Raw genomic sequence first — 13,950 nt, 5'->3', positions numbered from 1 at the left:
ATATTTGTTCTCCTAAAAGTTAGTATTGACTTCATTTTATCAATTTTTAACCCTAGTTTTTGGGTTTATATAAAATCATTACATATATATTTTATGTTACATATATATATATAATGTGGTGGCATAAATCAATATCTACTTCAACTCATTGATTTTGATACGCTCAGTCGAGTCTTCCTTGGTTTCGGGGTTTGACAAGGATAAACAGGAATCGCCTAGCGTAGGGGGTAGGGGGGTTTGTCGCGCAAAAACCAAAAGGGGGCATATAGTATAAAGCTGTGTTGAATAAGGATGTGTTATGCACGTGATATAAACATATGCAATGCTTAAGTTATGTCTTTTTATCATTCACTTATATTAATTCATGCAAGAAAAATGTTCCACCTTGTTTTGTTATTTGAGCCTGCACTCTGAGATGTATAGGAAAGGTAGACCAAAAAAGAGAACCCTATGCATATAAAAGAATGCCCGGCATGGTGGGTAACGAGTCGTATGTACTACACCATTAATCAGATGCCAGTATAATTATCTGTGGGTGGAATTATGCAGTTTTGTCCCTGAAATAGGAACCAGATGCCAGTAATAATTCACTAAGTGTTACCCCCACAATTATTGTCCCTGACCCTATCATTAATAATATGCCTTTATATAAACTGGTTGGTGGTCTCTTACTACATTAATATTTGTCCAATAGATGTTAATTGAGTTATTCAAGGAAAATTTTGTGAACAATAATTTGGGGAATATATCATCATGTCTTTGTTGGGTTTTATGAGTTTTAAAATTATGTTGGTTTATGTATATCTTAGTATAAATTACTTGCTTTATGGTTAAATTATGAAGTAGGTGATAATACATTAATGTACTAATCCATTAATGTAATATTATGCATAATATGTACTATACCATAACCAGAAAATAGTTAAATTTAGAATACTGGCTTTGGGAGCCAGTGGTGGGAGTTAAAATCTCCCTTTTCTGGCGCTAGGGAGGATTTTAACCTCCGATCTTCGGATTACAAGACCGATGCTTTGTGGCTAAGCTACTAGGGCAGGCTCATTCTAATGCCTTGTTTTCTAGTCATCCCGCCAGTGGAATTAGGACTAGAAATAATGTAAAATAAATAATGGATGCAAGTTGTCCAATAATGATGAATGGGTGTTCTACTGGTATGCCTCCAATTCATGTAAGAATAAGCATGTCGGCTACGAGCGTTCAGAAGAGAAATTGGGTAATTGGTCGGAATGTTAGGCCTCGTTGTTTTGAAGTGTGAAGAATAGGCACTACTATTAGGACTAGGATGGAGAATAATAGGGCTAGGACACCACCGAGTTTATTGGGAATTGATCGTAAAATAGCGTAGGCAAATAAGAAATATCACTCTGGCTTGATGTGAGGGGGTGTTACTAGTGGGTTTGCGGGGGTAAAATTGTCTGGGTCTCCTAGGAGATTGGGGGAGAACAACGACAAGGATGTGAGGGCAAGCAGAACTACTGCAAATCCGAGTAGGTCTTTATAAGAGAAGTAGGGGTGGAATGAGACTTTGTCTGCGTCCGAGTTCAGTCCTATGGGGTTGTTTGAGCCTGTTTCATGAAGAAACAGAAGATGGAGAATGGTGGCTGCAGCAATAATAAATGGGAGGAGGAAGTGAAAGGCAAAGAATCGTGTTAATGTTGCATTATCTACTGAGAACCCTCCCCAGATTCATTGAACCAAGGTATTTCCCACATAGGGAACTGCGGATAGAAGATTAGTAATTACTGTAGCCCCCCAGAAGGATATTTGTCCTCATGGGAGGACATAACCTACGAATGCTGTTATTATAACTAAAAGTAGGAGAACAACTCCGATGTTTCAGGTTTCTTTATAGAGGTATGATCCGTAGTATAGTCCTCGCGCAATATGAATATAAATGCAAATAAAGAAGAATGATGCTCCGTTGGCATGGATGTTTCGGATAAGTCATCCATAATTTACATCTCGGCAGATGTGAGCTACGGATGAAAAAGCAGTAGTGATATCAGATGTATAATGTATAGCTAGGAATAGTCCTGTAAGAATTTGAGTAATCAAACACAGCCCTAGTAATGAGCCAAAATTTCATCATACTGAAATGTTGGAGGGGGCTGGTAGGTCAACTAGTGCATCGTTAGCAATTTTAATTAAAGGGTGTGTTTTTCGTAGGCTTGCCATTAGAAGGGTTTTTATAGTTGAATAACAACGGTGGTTCTTCAAGTCACTGGTCTCGGTTAAAATCCGAGTAAAAATTATGACTTATTTAGTGTCTTTACTGTTAATAGCTTTAATTATTGGACTGGTTGCTGTGGCTTCTAATCCTGCACCTTATTTTGCCGCTTTGGGTTTAGTAGTGGCGGCAGGGGTTGGATGCGGTGTGTTAATTAGCCATGGGGGGTCTTTTTTATCATTAGTTCTTTTTTTAATTTACCTAGGAGGAATGCTTGTAGTGTTTGCCTATTCGGCAGCTCTGGCTGCTGAGCCTTTTCCGGAGTCTTGGGGTGACCGTTCTGTGCTTGGTTATGTCTTGGTCTATTTAGTTGGCGTGGGTCTAGTAATGGGGGTATTTTATGAGGGATGATATGAAGGTTCTTGGATGGTAATTGACTCTTTTAAGGAACTTTCCATGTTGCGGGGGGATATTAGTGGTGTGGCTATAATATATTCTTCTGGAGGGGGTTTGTTAGTAATTTGTGCGTGGGTGTTGCTTTTAACCCTATTTGTGGTTTTGGAGCTGACTCGAGGGTTAAGCCGGGGCTCTCTTCGGGCAGTTTAAGATATGGCCAATAGAATAGCAATAGTTGTGGATAGAAGGAAGATTATTAGGTAAGTTTTAATTATACCTTGTTGTGAGTCACTTACAGTTTTAGCCATTTTTACTTGGAGGGAGGACATGCCTTTGGGGCCGGCAGCTTCAAACCATGTTTGGTCTACGAGTTGTGTAGCAATAGATTGTCCTAAAAATAGGTTAAGTTTTGGAATTAGTCGGTGGATAATTGCCGGGAAGAAGCCTAACATGTTTGAGAAGTGGTGCACAATAATTTTAGGTATAACTTTAAATTGTTTATTGGTTAGGGCAGTGAGTTCTATAGCAATGAGTAGGCCAATAATGGTTATTAGCAGAGCTGCTAGTTTAAGGGTGAGGGGTATGCTTATGACGGGTGTTTTTGAGGGTAAAAAGTTTGCTGTAATAATTAATCCAGCAACAATACTTCCTCAGGCTAGCCGTTTGATGGGGTTAATAACTGAAGGATTATTTTCATTAATGGGTGATAAAGGCAGGAATCGGGGGGAGCCCATAGTGACAAAGTATACCACACGGAAACTGTAAACTGCGGTAAAGGAGGTGGCGATGAGGGTGAGGGTCAGGGCTCAGGCGTTTAGGTGAGAGGTGTTTAGGGCTTCAATAATGGCGTCTTTTGAGAAAAAGCCGGCTAAGAAAGGGGTGCCCGTTAGTGCTAGACTACCAATTGTTAAACAAGTCGAGGTGAGGGGTATGAGGTTTTGGAGGCCCCCCATTTTTCGGATGTCTTGCTCATCATTCAGGCTGTGAATAATAGACCCCGAGCATAAAAACAGTATTGCTTTAAAAAAGGCGTGTGTACAAATGTGTAGAACTGCTAGTTGAGGTTGATTTAGTCCGATGGTGACTATTATGAGTCCAAGTTGACTTGATGTAGAGAATGCAACAATTTTTTTAATATCATTTTGGGTGAGAGCACATGCTGCTGTGTATAGGGTTGTAATGGCTCCTAAGCAGAGGCAAGTTGTCAAGGCTAGACTATTATTTTCTATTAGGGGGTGGAGGCGGATGAGTAAAAAGATTCCAGCAACTACCATGGTGCTGGAATGAAGTAGGGCAGATACTGGCGTGGGGCCCTCTATGGCGGAGGGCAATCAGGGATGGAGCCCAAATTGGGCTGATTTCCCGGTTGCAGCCAAGATTAGGCCTAGGAGGGGGAGGGTCATGTCGAAGTTTTTTGACAGAAAGAAGATTTGTTGAATCTCCCATGAGTTGAGGTTTATTGCAAGTCATGCTATAGCCATAATCAGGCCAATATCTCCCACTCGGTTATATAGGACGGCCTGTAAGGCCGCTGTATTAGCGTCTGCTCGCCCGTACCATCAGCCGATAAGGAGGAAAGATATAATACCTACACCTTCTCAGCCAATGAAGAGTTGGAATATGTTGTTTGCGGTAACAAGTAAAATTATAGCCACCAGAAATAAAAGTAAATACTTAAAAAATCGGCTTATGAATGGGTCAGAGTGTATGTATCAGGATGCAAATTCAAGAATGGATCAGGTTACGTATAGAGCAATAGGTGTAAAAATAATGGAGTAGTGGTCAAACTTAAAGCTAATGTTAATATCAAAGGGGGCGGTATTTATTCAGTGTCAGTTTGTAACAATGGTTTCGGCCCCCTGGTCAAGGAAAATTACTAGCGGTAAGAGACTTACTAAAAATGCAGTGCTTACAGCGGTTTTGACATGGGAAACCGCTCATTTTTGGTCTTTGGGTTTGGGGTTAAGGGTAGTAAGAAGAGGGTAGATGAGAATAGCAATAACCAGAATTAGTGAGGAAGATAGGGTTAGGGTTGTTGGGTGCATAGCTTTTACTTGGATTTGCACCAAGAGTTTTTGGTTCCTAAGACCAACGGATGAGCTGTTATCCTTTAAAAGCGCGAGGAAACCACGGAGTTTAACCGTGGATGATAAGGATTAGCAGTACTTAGTGCCTCGGGCTTTCCTCGGTGAGTAAGGGGATTTTAGCCCCTGTCTTTAGAATCACAATCTAATATTTTGTTTAAACTATACTTACTAGTAGCATCAGCCTCATATAAGTTCGGGCTTTGCAATTAGAAGAACGACTGGAACGAGGTGGAGAGCTATTAATAGGTGTTCTCGGGTGTGAAATGGTGGGAGACCCGTAATGTGCATAGGTGTTGGGCCTCGTTGGGTTATTAAAAAGAGGTATAAAGAATAGCCTGCTGTGATTAGCGTGCCGATTCCTGTTAGGAGAATAGTTCAAGGGGATCAGTTAAATAAGGTGGAAATAATGGTTAATTCTCCCATAAGGTTTGGTAGTGGAGGTAGTGCTAAATTGGCCAGATTGGCAATAAATCATCATACTGCAGTTAGTGGGAAGATTATTTGTAGTCCTCGGGCAAGAATTATAGTTCGGCTATGTGTTCGCTCGTAGGCGGTATTAGCCAGACAGAAAAGTGCGGACGATACTAACCCGTGGGCAATTATTAAAATGATTGCCCCTGTAAAGCCCCATGGGGTTTGAATCAGGATCCCTCCTGCAACTAATCCTATGTGACTAACGGATGAGTAGGCAATTAAGGATTTTAGATCAGTTTGCCGAAGACAAATTGAGCCTGTCATAATAATGCCTCAGAGGGCTAAAATAATAAAGGGGTATGCCAGTTCTTTAGAAAGTGGGTCTAGCATAACTATTATCCGCATCATACCATAACCCCCCAGTTTCAGGAGGACCGCAGCAAGAACTATAGACCCTGCCACGGGAGCCTCGACGTGGGCTTTAGGTAGTCAGAGGTGTACACCATAAAGAGGCATTTTTACGAGAAATGCAATTAGACATCCGGCCCATCAGATTTTATGGCCTCAGGAGTCTAAAGTTAGAGGCTGCGAGTATTGCAGGATCAGCATTGAGAGAGTTCCAGTTGAGTGTTGGAGAAGAAGGAGTGCGACTAAGAGCGGCAGTGACCCTGCTAGCGTATAGAATAGAAAGTAGGTTCCTGCATTTAGGCGCTCGGTTTGATTGCCCCATCGGGTAATAATTACTAAGGTGGGGATGAGGGTGGCTTCGAATATAATATAAAATATGATAATTTCTGTGGCGCCGAATGCTATAATTAGGAAAGTTTGTAAAAATACTAGTAGGGTAATATAGAGTCGTTGGCGGCTAATGGGTTCAGGGGCGATGTGATTCTGGCTAGCTAAAATTATTAGGGGGAGGAGTCAGCATGTGAGAACTAGCAAGGGGGTAGATAGTGGGTCTGTGGCCAGATAGAGACTTGAGGTAGACCATCCTGTTTCAGATGACCAACACAGTCATAGTATGCTGGTTAGGGCAATTAATAGGCTGTGGGCAGTTGCTGATGTTCATAGTCATTTGGCTGATGATAGTCAGACTGTTGGAAATAGCATGATTGTGGGGAATAATACTTTTAGCATTGTAGAAGGTTAAGGTTTTGGAGGCGGTCGGTTCCATGGGTTCGGGCTGTGGCAACAAGTAGGGCCAGGCCTGCACTGGCTTCACAGGCGGAAAATGCTAGAAGAAGTATAGGTGCTGCGGAGAATCCAGTTATTTCAAATTGTAGGGCCCAGAGGGCAAGTGCAATAAATAGTGATAATATCATTCCCTCTAGGCAGAGCAGGGCTGATAAAAGGTGGGTGCGGTGGAATGTGAGGCCCATGAGCCCTAGGACAAAGGCGGAGCTAAAGCTGAAGTGTACGGGTGTCATAAGGGGGTCGTGGAATTGAACCACGGTCTTCTGAGCCGAAATCAGAGGTCTTGCTTTGGACTAACACCCTTATTCTGCTCATTCAAGGCCCCCCTGAGCCCACTCGTATACTAAGCCCAGTGTTAGAAGAATAAGGACAGCTGATGCTCAGAGAAGGGTTCCGGCGGGGTTGAGAAGTTGGTCTCCTCAGGGTAGGGGAAGTAAAAGGGCAATTTCTAAATCAAAGAGAAGAAACAGGATGGCAACTAGAAAAAATCGAATAGAAAAAGGTAAACGAGCAGATCCAAGGGGGTCAAATCCGCACTCATAGGGTGAAAGTTTTTCTGCGTCCGGGTTTATTTGGGGTAGTCAAAAGGATACAATAGCTAGGACTAGGGATAAAGTTATTGTAATGGCTAAAATAGCAATAATTAAGTTCATTATCTTTCCTTGGGGTTTAACCAAGACTGGGTGATTGGAAGTCACTCGTACTGACTTTAGATACTAGAAAGATATGAGCCTCATCAGTAGATTGATACGTAAAGGAATAGTCATACTACGTCGACAAAGTGTCAGTATCAGGCAGCGGCTTCAAAGCCGAAGTGATGTTCAGATGTAAAGTGGTATTGGATTTGGCGTAGAAAACAAACGGCTAGAAAGGAGGACCCAATAATTACATGAAGTCCATGAAAGCCTGTAGCTACGAAGAATGTGGATCCGTACACACCGTCTGCGATGGTAAAGGGGGCTTCATAATATTCTATTGCTTGTAGGGCTGTAAAGTAAAGGCCTAGAAGAATGGTTAGTGCTAAAGACTGAATAGCCTGTTTACGTTCTCCCTCCATGAGGCTGTGGTGTGCTCATGTGACTGTTACTCCGGATGCTAGAAGGACGGCTGTGTTGAGTAGGGGGACTTCAAAGGGGTCTAGGGGTGTGATTCCTGTGGGTGGTCAGCACCCTCCTAGTTCTGGGGTAGGTGCTAGACTTGAGTGATAGAAGGCTCAGAAAAAGCCCAAGAAGAAGAATACTTCTGATGTAATGAAAAGAATTATACCATAGCGTAGGCCTTTTTGGACTGGTGGGGTGTGGTGGCCTTGGAAGGTCCCCTCTCGAATAATATCTCGTCATCATTGATACATGGTGAGGAGAAGAAGAATTAATCCGAGGGTTATTAGTGTAGTAGAATGGAAGTGGAATCAGATTGCAAGGCCGGAGGTCATTAATAGGGCTCCGATTGCGCCGGTTAGTGGTCATGGGCTTGGATCAACCATATGATACGCATGTGCTTGGTGGGCCATTAAACGTTCTCTTGGAGGTATAGACTTAGGAGAAGGACAAATACGTATGCCTGAATCATAGCTACGGCTACTTCTAGAAGGGTTAATAGAAATAAAACGGTGGCGGTTAAAATAGCTACTGTGGGCATTATTGGGAGAAGAACAAATACGGCGGTGGCGATTAGTTGAATTAATAGATGCCCAGCGGTTAGATTAGCCGTGAGTCGGACACCCAGGGCTAGGGGGCGGATAAATAGGCTAATTGTTTCAATAATAATTAATACGGGAATCAGGGGGATAGGGGTTCCTTCTGGGAGGAGGTGACCTAGTGCAACTGTTGGTTGATTACGTATACCAATAATAACTGTGGCGAGTCATAGTGGAACTGCAAATCCTATATTTAGGGACAGTTGTGTTGTAGGGGTAAAAGTATAAGGTAAGAGTCCGAGCATATTGATTGTGATTAAAAAAATCATAAGAGAGGTAAATAATAGGGCCCATTTGTGCCCGCCTGGGTTCAGAGGTAATATAAGTTGATTCGTGAAGCGATTAATTAGTCAGCCTTGAATAGTAATTAGGCGGTTATTAATTCATCGAGTTGAAGGGGTTGGGTACATTACTCAGGGAAGTGCAATTGCAATGGCAATTAGCGGAATTCCTAGGTATGAGGGGCTTGCAAATTGATCAAAGAAGCTTATTGCCATGGTCAGTCTCAGGGTTGGGCTTTGTGTTCTTCTGTACCAAATGGGGTTGGTTCATTTGGGGAAACATGGTTTAGAACTTTTGTGGGGATGAGGGTTAAAAAAATTAATCATGAAAATAATAAAATAGCAAATCATGGGGCGGGGTTAAGTTGTGGCATTTCATCAGGGGTGGTTGGGAGGCACCAATCTTTGGCTTAAAAGGCCAACGCTGTAGCCCAAATTTAGCTTCCTGATGAGGCGTCTTCTAGTATAAGCGAGGATCAGTGTTCAAAGTGCTCAAGTGGAACAGCCTCTACAACAATGGGTATGAAGCTGTGATTAGCTCCACAGATTTCGGAACATTGTCCATAAAATACTCCAGGGCGGGAGGCAATGAAGGCAGTTTGGTTTAGGCGCCCAGGAACACCGTCTAGTTTAATCCCAAGAGATGGAACAGCTCAGGAGTGGAGCACATCTTCAGCAGAGATTAGGACACGGATGGGGGATTCCATTGGAACTACTATTCGATGGTCTGTCTCAAGAAGCCGGAATTGTCCAGGGGGGAGGTCTTGAGTTGGAATCATGTATAAATCAAAGCCTAGGTCTTCATAGTCAGTATATTCATAACTTCAATATCATTGGTGACCTATAGCTTTGATGGTTAAATGGGGATCATTAATCTCGTCTATAAGATACAGAATTCGAAGTGAGGGTAGGGCAATTAAAACAAGAATTACAGCTGGTAAAACAGTTCATACAATTTCAATTTCTTGGGAATCTAAGATATATTTATTAGTTAACTTTGTGGAGACTATGGCAACAATAATGTATAGTACGAGGGTGCTAATTAAAAATACAATTATTAGTGCGTGATCATGGAAGTGAAGAAGCTCTTCTATAACGGGTGATGCCGCGTCTTGGAATCCTAGTTGTGTGGGATGTGCCATTAAGCTCAGGGCTTAAGACATGCAGGAATTTAACCTACAATTTCACCTTGACAAAGTGATGTAATTTCAAGTTTACTAATGTCTTAAGGAAGTGGCAGAATGGTTATGCGGCTGGCTTGAAACCAGCACAAGGGGGTTCAACTCCTCCCTTCCTCGGTTAATTTGATTGAACTTGAACAAATGCTGGCTCCTCAAATGTGTGATAGGGGGGAGGGCATCCATGGAGTCACTCGGCATTTGTTGCGGTTAGTTCTACGGATAGGACTTCCCGTTTAGCGGCGAAGGCTTCTCATAAAATAAATAGGAACATGATTACAGCTACTAGTGAAATTATAGATCCAATAGATGAGACTGTGTTTCACAGTGTATAGGCATCTGGGTAGTCTGAGTACCGTCGGGGCATACCTGCAAGGCCAAGGAAGTGTTGTGGGAAGAAGGTGAGGTTGACACCTAAAAACATAACCCCAAAGTGGATTTTAGTTCATGTGCTGTGTAGAGTATAACCTGTAAATAGTGGGAATCAGTGTACAAAGCCAGCTATAATAGCAAAGACTGCACCCATTGAGAGTACATAGTGGAAGTGAGCAACTACATAATATGTGTCGTGGAGAACAATGTCGATGGATGAGTTAGCTAGAACAATCCCGGTAAGTCCACCCACTGTGAATAGGAAGATAAATCCTAGGGCTCAGAGTATTGGGGTCTCTCATTTAATTGAGCCCCCGTGAAGGGTGGCCAGTCAGCTAAAGACTTTTACACCTGTAGGAATAGCAATAATTATTGTAGCAGATGTGAAGTATGCACGGGTGTCAACATCTATCCCGACCGTAAACATATGGTGGGCTCAGACAATGAAGCCTAGGAGGCCAATGGCCATCATAGCTCAAACTATTCCCATGTAGCCGAAAGGTTCTTTTTTACCAGCGTAGTAGGCTACAACATGTGAGATAATCCCGAATCCTGGTAAAATTAAAATGTATACTTCTGGGTGGCCAAAGAATCAGAATAAGTGCTGGTATAGGATTGGGTCTCCTCCTCCTGCCGGGTCAAAGAATGTTGTATTTAGGTTTCGGTCTGTTAAAAGCATAGTAATCCCAGCAGCTAAGACAGGCAGGGACAAAAGGAGAAGAACGGCGGTTACAAGGACTGCTCAGACAAATAAGGGTGTTTGATATTGTGAAATGGCTGGGGGTTTCATATTAATTGTCGTGGTAATAAAATTAATTGCTCCCAGAATTGAAGATACACCTGCCAGGTGAAGAGAAAAGATGGTAAGGTCAACGGATGCACCTGCATGGGCAAGATTACCTGCCAGCGGCGGGTAAACTGTTCATCCTGTTCCAGCCCCAGCTTCAACACCAGAGGAGGCTAGTAATAGTAGAAATGAGGGTGGCAGGAGTCAAAAGCTTATGTTGTTTATTCGTGGAAACGCTATATCTGGGGCCCCAATCATTAATGGAATTAGTCAATTTCCAAAGCCACCGATGAGAATTGGCATTACTATAAAGAAAATCATGACAAAGGCATGTGCGGTAACAATAACATTATAAATTTGGTCATCCCCCAGGAGAGATCCAGGTTGGCTGAGCTCAGCACGAATCAAAAGGCTGAGAGCCGTTCCGACCATTCCGGCTCAGGCTCCAAATACAAGGTAGAGGGTGCCAATATCTTTGTGGTTATTAGAGAAGAATCAGCGTGTGATTGCCACAGGTAGGATGGCCGAAGTCAGGTGGCGGGTTGTAGCCCCGTAGATAGAGGTTTAAGTCCTCTTCCTACCAAGCCCCGTGGTGTATAACATATTGGATTGCAAATCCAAAGACGCAGATTGACGTCTGCCGGGGCTTTCCCGCCTTACTCACCCAACGGCGGGAAAGTAGATGAATGCTCGCTGGTTTGGGCGCTTAGCTGTTAACTAAGAGTTTGTAGGATCGAGGCCTTCTCATCTAGGAAGGCTTTAGCTTAATTAAAGTGTCTGGCTTGCATTCAGAAGATGTGGGATAAAGTCCCGCAAGTCTTACCAAAGGCTAGGAGATTTTAACTCCTACTTAGGGCTTTGAAGGCCCTTGGTCTTAATTATCCTAAGCCTTTAGGTAACCAGTGCCAGGATGGCTGGGGTAATTGGGAGGAGTCCTAAGGCAATTGATGAGGTTAGGGCTAGAGTAAGAGTTGATTGGGTATTAGGGGTTCGTCATGGTAAGGTTGAGTTGGTTGTGGTGGGTGAAATTGTTAGGGCTATTGCATAACACAGTCGTAAATAAAAATATAGGCTTAATAGGGCTGCCAGGGCCATAATTGTTGCTGTGAGGGGAAGTTCTTGTTTTGTTAATTCTTGAAGAATAAGCCATTTGGGTATAAACCCAGTTAGTGGGGGGAGTCCTCCTAGGGAGAGTATTGCTAGGGTTGTAATTACCATGAGGGTTGGGTTTTTTGTTCATGTTACTGAGAGTGTATTAATTTTTGTGGCTTGTGATACTTTGAATGAGAGGAATGCTGTGGTTGTTATAAAAATGTAGGTTCCTAGGGCTAGGAGGGTTAATTGGGGGGCAAATTGTAGAACAATTAATATTCAACCCATGTGAGCAATAGAAGAATATGCAAGGATTTTTCGTAATTGGGTCTGGTTTAGGCCACCTCACCCTCCCACAAGGGTTGACAGGAGGCCCAAGGATGAGAGGAGGTAGGGGTCAATCGTTGGGGCAACTTGAATAATTAGTGCAAACGGGGCTAGTTTTTGTCACGTGGATAAAATTAGTCCTGTTAGTAGGTCTAGTCCTTGAAGGACTTCTGGAAGTCAAAAGTGTACGGGGGCCAGGCCAATTTTTAGGGCTAATGCTGCAATTACTAGTGTTGATGCTAGTGGGTGGGATAGGCTATTAATGTCTCATTCTCCTACTAATCATGCGTTTGTTGTAGCTGCAAATAGAATTATTGCTGCGGCTGTTGCTTGGGTAAGAAAATACTTAGTTGTAGCCTCAACTGCTCGTGGGTGATGTTGCTGCGCTATGAGAGGGATAATAGCTAAGGTATTAATTTCTAATCCTATTCAGGCTAGTAGTCAGTGGGAGCTTGCGAAGGTTAGTGTGGTTCCTAATCCCAGGCTGGACAATAAAATAACTAATACATAAGGGTTCATTGATAGGGGAGGGATTTTAACCGTCATGTTCGGGGTATGGGCCCGAAAGCTTAATTAGCTGACCTTATCATAGAAAGTGGTGTAGAGGAAGCACCAGGAGTTTTGATCTCCTGAGTATGGGTTCGATTCCCTTCTTTCTAGGAACTGGAGGGGCTTTAACCCTCATAAGCCACTCTATCAAAGTGGTCCTTAGACGTTCAGGCACGGTTCCTGTTGTTATAGTTGGGGGGGGAGTCCTGCAAATGCAATGGGGAGGGCTGTGTGTCAAAGAACTAGGGCTAGGGTTAGTGGTAGAAAATATTTTCACACTAGATGCATAAGTTGGTCATAGCGGAAGCGAGGATAGGAGGCACGAATTCATAAGAAGACCAGGGAAAGAAGTGCGGCTTTAGTCATTAAATTAAATGTTGTTAATTCAGGTAAGGTTGGAATATGTGAGGCGCCCAGGAAAAGAACTGCAGATAGGGTATTCATTAATAAAATATTGGCATATTCGGCTAGGAAAAAAAGGGCAAAGGGTCCACCTGCATATTCTACGTTAAATCCGGAGACTAACTCAGATTCACCTTCAGTTAGGTCAAAAGGTGCACGGTTTGTTTCTGCCAGCGTTGAAATATACCACATTGCAGCTAGGGGTCAGGCCGGAATTAGAAGTCAAATACCTTCTTGTGTTGTATTAAATATTTGAAGTGTATAACCGCCGGAAAAAATAATTACTGCTAGAAGAATAAGTCCTAGGCTCACTTCATATGAAATTGTTTGAGCCACGGCTCGTAGGGCACCAATTAGGGCATATTTTGAATTTGAGGCTCAACCAGATCCTAGGATCGAATACACGGCAAGGCTTGACAAGGCGAGAATAAATAGTACTCCTAGATTTAAGTCTGTTACTGGGTGTGGCATAGGAATGGGGGCTCATAGGGTTATGGCTAGTGTTAGGGCAAGTATGGGGGTGGCTAGAAATAGAAAGGGGGATGATGTAGATGGGCGGATTGGCTCTTTAATAAATAGTTTAACTCCATCTGCAATGGGCTGAAGAAGGCCATAGGGTCCAACAATATTTGGGCCTTTACGGAGTTGCATATAGCCTAGGACTTTTCGCTCAATTAATGTGAGGAATGCTACTGCTAGGAGGACTGGGACGATATATGCGAGGGGGTTAACTAGGTAAATTAGTAAAGTGTTTAACATAAACTAAGAAGAGGATTTGAACCTCTGGTTGAAAGGGCTTAGGCCTTTTGCAATTACCATGCTCTGCCATCTTAGTGTGGCATTATCTTTGCTCAGATTGTGGGCCCTCCATTTATTTAATTAAGTTGTCTTCATTAATTAGGGGTGAGGCGTACCTTTGGTATGGGCCTCCTTTTTCCGGTCCTTTCGTACTAGGAAAAGTGACGTTACAGATAGAAACTGACCTGGATT

General features: G+C 42.9%; 13 protein-coding genes across 13 annotated transcripts, besides 22 other annotated features; 1 reads left to right on the top strand and 12 right to left on the bottom strand. All coding sequences in view use genetic code 2, as the record gives it.

Moving 5' to 3' along the window:
- Nucleotides 1–912: a sequence feature (control region).
- Nucleotides 913–982, top strand: a tRNA (tRNA-Pro).
- Nucleotides 981–1,052, bottom strand: a tRNA (tRNA-Thr).
- On the bottom strand, nt 1,053–2,193 carry CYTB (cytochrome b). The gene has a single exon. A coding segment is annotated over exon 1 (1,141 nt).
- Nucleotides 2,194–2,200: 7 nt separating this feature from the next.
- Nucleotides 2,201–2,269, top strand: a tRNA (tRNA-Glu).
- ND6 (NADH dehydrogenase subunit 6) lies at nt 2,270–2,791 on the top strand. Its single transcript has one exon. The coding sequence runs from the start codon at nt 2,270–2,272 to the stop codon at nt 2,789–2,791; it is 522 nt and encodes a 173-aa protein (YP_002221326.1).
- ND5 (NADH dehydrogenase subunit 5) lies at nt 2,788–4,626 on the bottom strand. Its single transcript has one exon. The coding sequence runs from the start codon at nt 4,624–4,626 to the stop codon at nt 2,788–2,790; it is 1,839 nt and encodes a 612-aa protein (YP_002221325.1).
- Nucleotides 4,627–4,699, bottom strand: a tRNA (tRNA-Leu).
- A 1-nt stretch (nt 4,700) lies between these two features.
- Nucleotides 4,701–4,768, bottom strand: a tRNA (tRNA-Ser).
- Nucleotides 4,769–4,837, bottom strand: a tRNA (tRNA-His).
- Nucleotides 4,837–6,219, bottom strand: ND4 (NADH dehydrogenase subunit 4). Its single transcript has one exon. The coding sequence runs from the start codon at nt 6,217–6,219 to the stop codon at nt 4,837–4,839; it is 1,383 nt and encodes a 460-aa protein (YP_002221324.1).
- Nucleotides 6,213–6,509, bottom strand: ND4L (NADH dehydrogenase subunit 4L). The gene has a single exon. It carries the CDS (start codon nt 6,507–6,509, stop codon nt 6,213–6,215), a length of 297 nt encoding a protein of 98 aa, YP_002221323.1.
- Nucleotides 6,510–6,579, bottom strand: a tRNA (tRNA-Arg).
- Nucleotides 6,579–6,929, bottom strand: ND3 (NADH dehydrogenase subunit 3). Its single transcript has one exon. The coding sequence runs from the start codon at nt 6,927–6,929 to the stop codon at nt 6,579–6,581; it is 351 nt and encodes a 116-aa protein (YP_002221322.1).
- Nucleotides 6,930–7,002, bottom strand: a tRNA (tRNA-Gly).
- On the bottom strand, nt 7,003–7,786 carry COX3 (cytochrome c oxidase subunit III). The gene has a single exon. A coding segment is annotated over exon 1 (784 nt).
- ATP6 (ATP synthase F0 subunit 6) lies at nt 7,786–8,469 on the bottom strand. The gene has a single exon. It carries the CDS (start codon nt 8,467–8,469, stop codon nt 7,786–7,788), a length of 684 nt encoding a protein of 227 aa, YP_002221320.1.
- On the bottom strand, nt 8,460–8,627 carry ATP8 (ATP synthase F0 subunit 8). The gene has a single exon. The coding sequence runs from the start codon at nt 8,625–8,627 to the stop codon at nt 8,460–8,462; it is 168 nt and encodes a 55-aa protein (YP_002221319.1).
- A 1-nt stretch (nt 8,628) lies between these two features.
- Nucleotides 8,629–8,704, bottom strand: a tRNA (tRNA-Lys).
- On the bottom strand, nt 8,705–9,395 carry COX2 (cytochrome c oxidase subunit II). The gene has a single exon. A coding segment is annotated over exon 1 (691 nt).
- A 13-nt stretch (nt 9,396–9,408) lies between these two features.
- Nucleotides 9,409–9,480, bottom strand: a tRNA (tRNA-Asp).
- Nucleotides 9,481–9,551, top strand: a tRNA (tRNA-Ser).
- Nucleotide 9,552: 1 nt separating this feature from the next.
- Nucleotides 9,553–11,103, bottom strand: COX1 (cytochrome c oxidase subunit I). The gene has a single exon. It carries the CDS (start codon nt 11,101–11,103, stop codon nt 9,553–9,555), a length of 1,551 nt encoding a protein of 516 aa, YP_002221317.1.
- Nucleotide 11,104: 1 nt separating this feature from the next.
- Nucleotides 11,105–11,173, top strand: a tRNA (tRNA-Tyr).
- Nucleotides 11,174–11,239, top strand: a tRNA (tRNA-Cys).
- A 30-nt stretch (nt 11,240–11,269) lies between these two features.
- Nucleotides 11,270–11,342, top strand: a tRNA (tRNA-Asn).
- Nucleotide 11,343: 1 nt separating this feature from the next.
- Nucleotides 11,344–11,412, top strand: a tRNA (tRNA-Ala).
- Nucleotide 11,413: 1 nt separating this feature from the next.
- Nucleotides 11,414–11,483, bottom strand: a tRNA (tRNA-Trp).
- ND2 (NADH dehydrogenase subunit 2) lies at nt 11,482–12,528 on the bottom strand. The gene has a single exon. It carries the CDS (start codon nt 12,526–12,528, stop codon nt 11,482–11,484), a length of 1,047 nt encoding a protein of 348 aa, YP_002221316.1.
- Nucleotides 12,529–12,597, bottom strand: a tRNA (tRNA-Met).
- Nucleotide 12,598: 1 nt separating this feature from the next.
- Nucleotides 12,599–12,669, top strand: a tRNA (tRNA-Gln).
- Nucleotides 12,668–12,739, bottom strand: a tRNA (tRNA-Ile).
- A 5-nt stretch (nt 12,740–12,744) lies between these two features.
- On the bottom strand, nt 12,745–13,719 carry ND1 (NADH dehydrogenase subunit 1). The gene has a single exon. It carries the CDS (start codon nt 13,717–13,719, stop codon nt 12,745–12,747), a length of 975 nt encoding a protein of 324 aa, YP_002221315.1.
- A 1-nt stretch (nt 13,720) lies between these two features.
- Nucleotides 13,721–13,795, bottom strand: a tRNA (tRNA-Leu).
- Nucleotides 13,796–13,950, bottom strand: part of an rRNA (l-rRNA) that runs on past the window's edge.

Source organism: Misgurnus anguillicaudatus, mitochondrion (genome assembly GCF_027580225.2).
Source record: "Misgurnus anguillicaudatus mitochondrion, complete genome".
Classification (NCBI taxonomy): Eukaryota; Metazoa; Chordata; class Actinopteri; order Cypriniformes; family Cobitidae; genus Misgurnus; species Misgurnus anguillicaudatus.
Note: the sequence above shows the minus strand (reverse complement) of the source record. Positions and strands in the feature narration are given on the sequence as shown.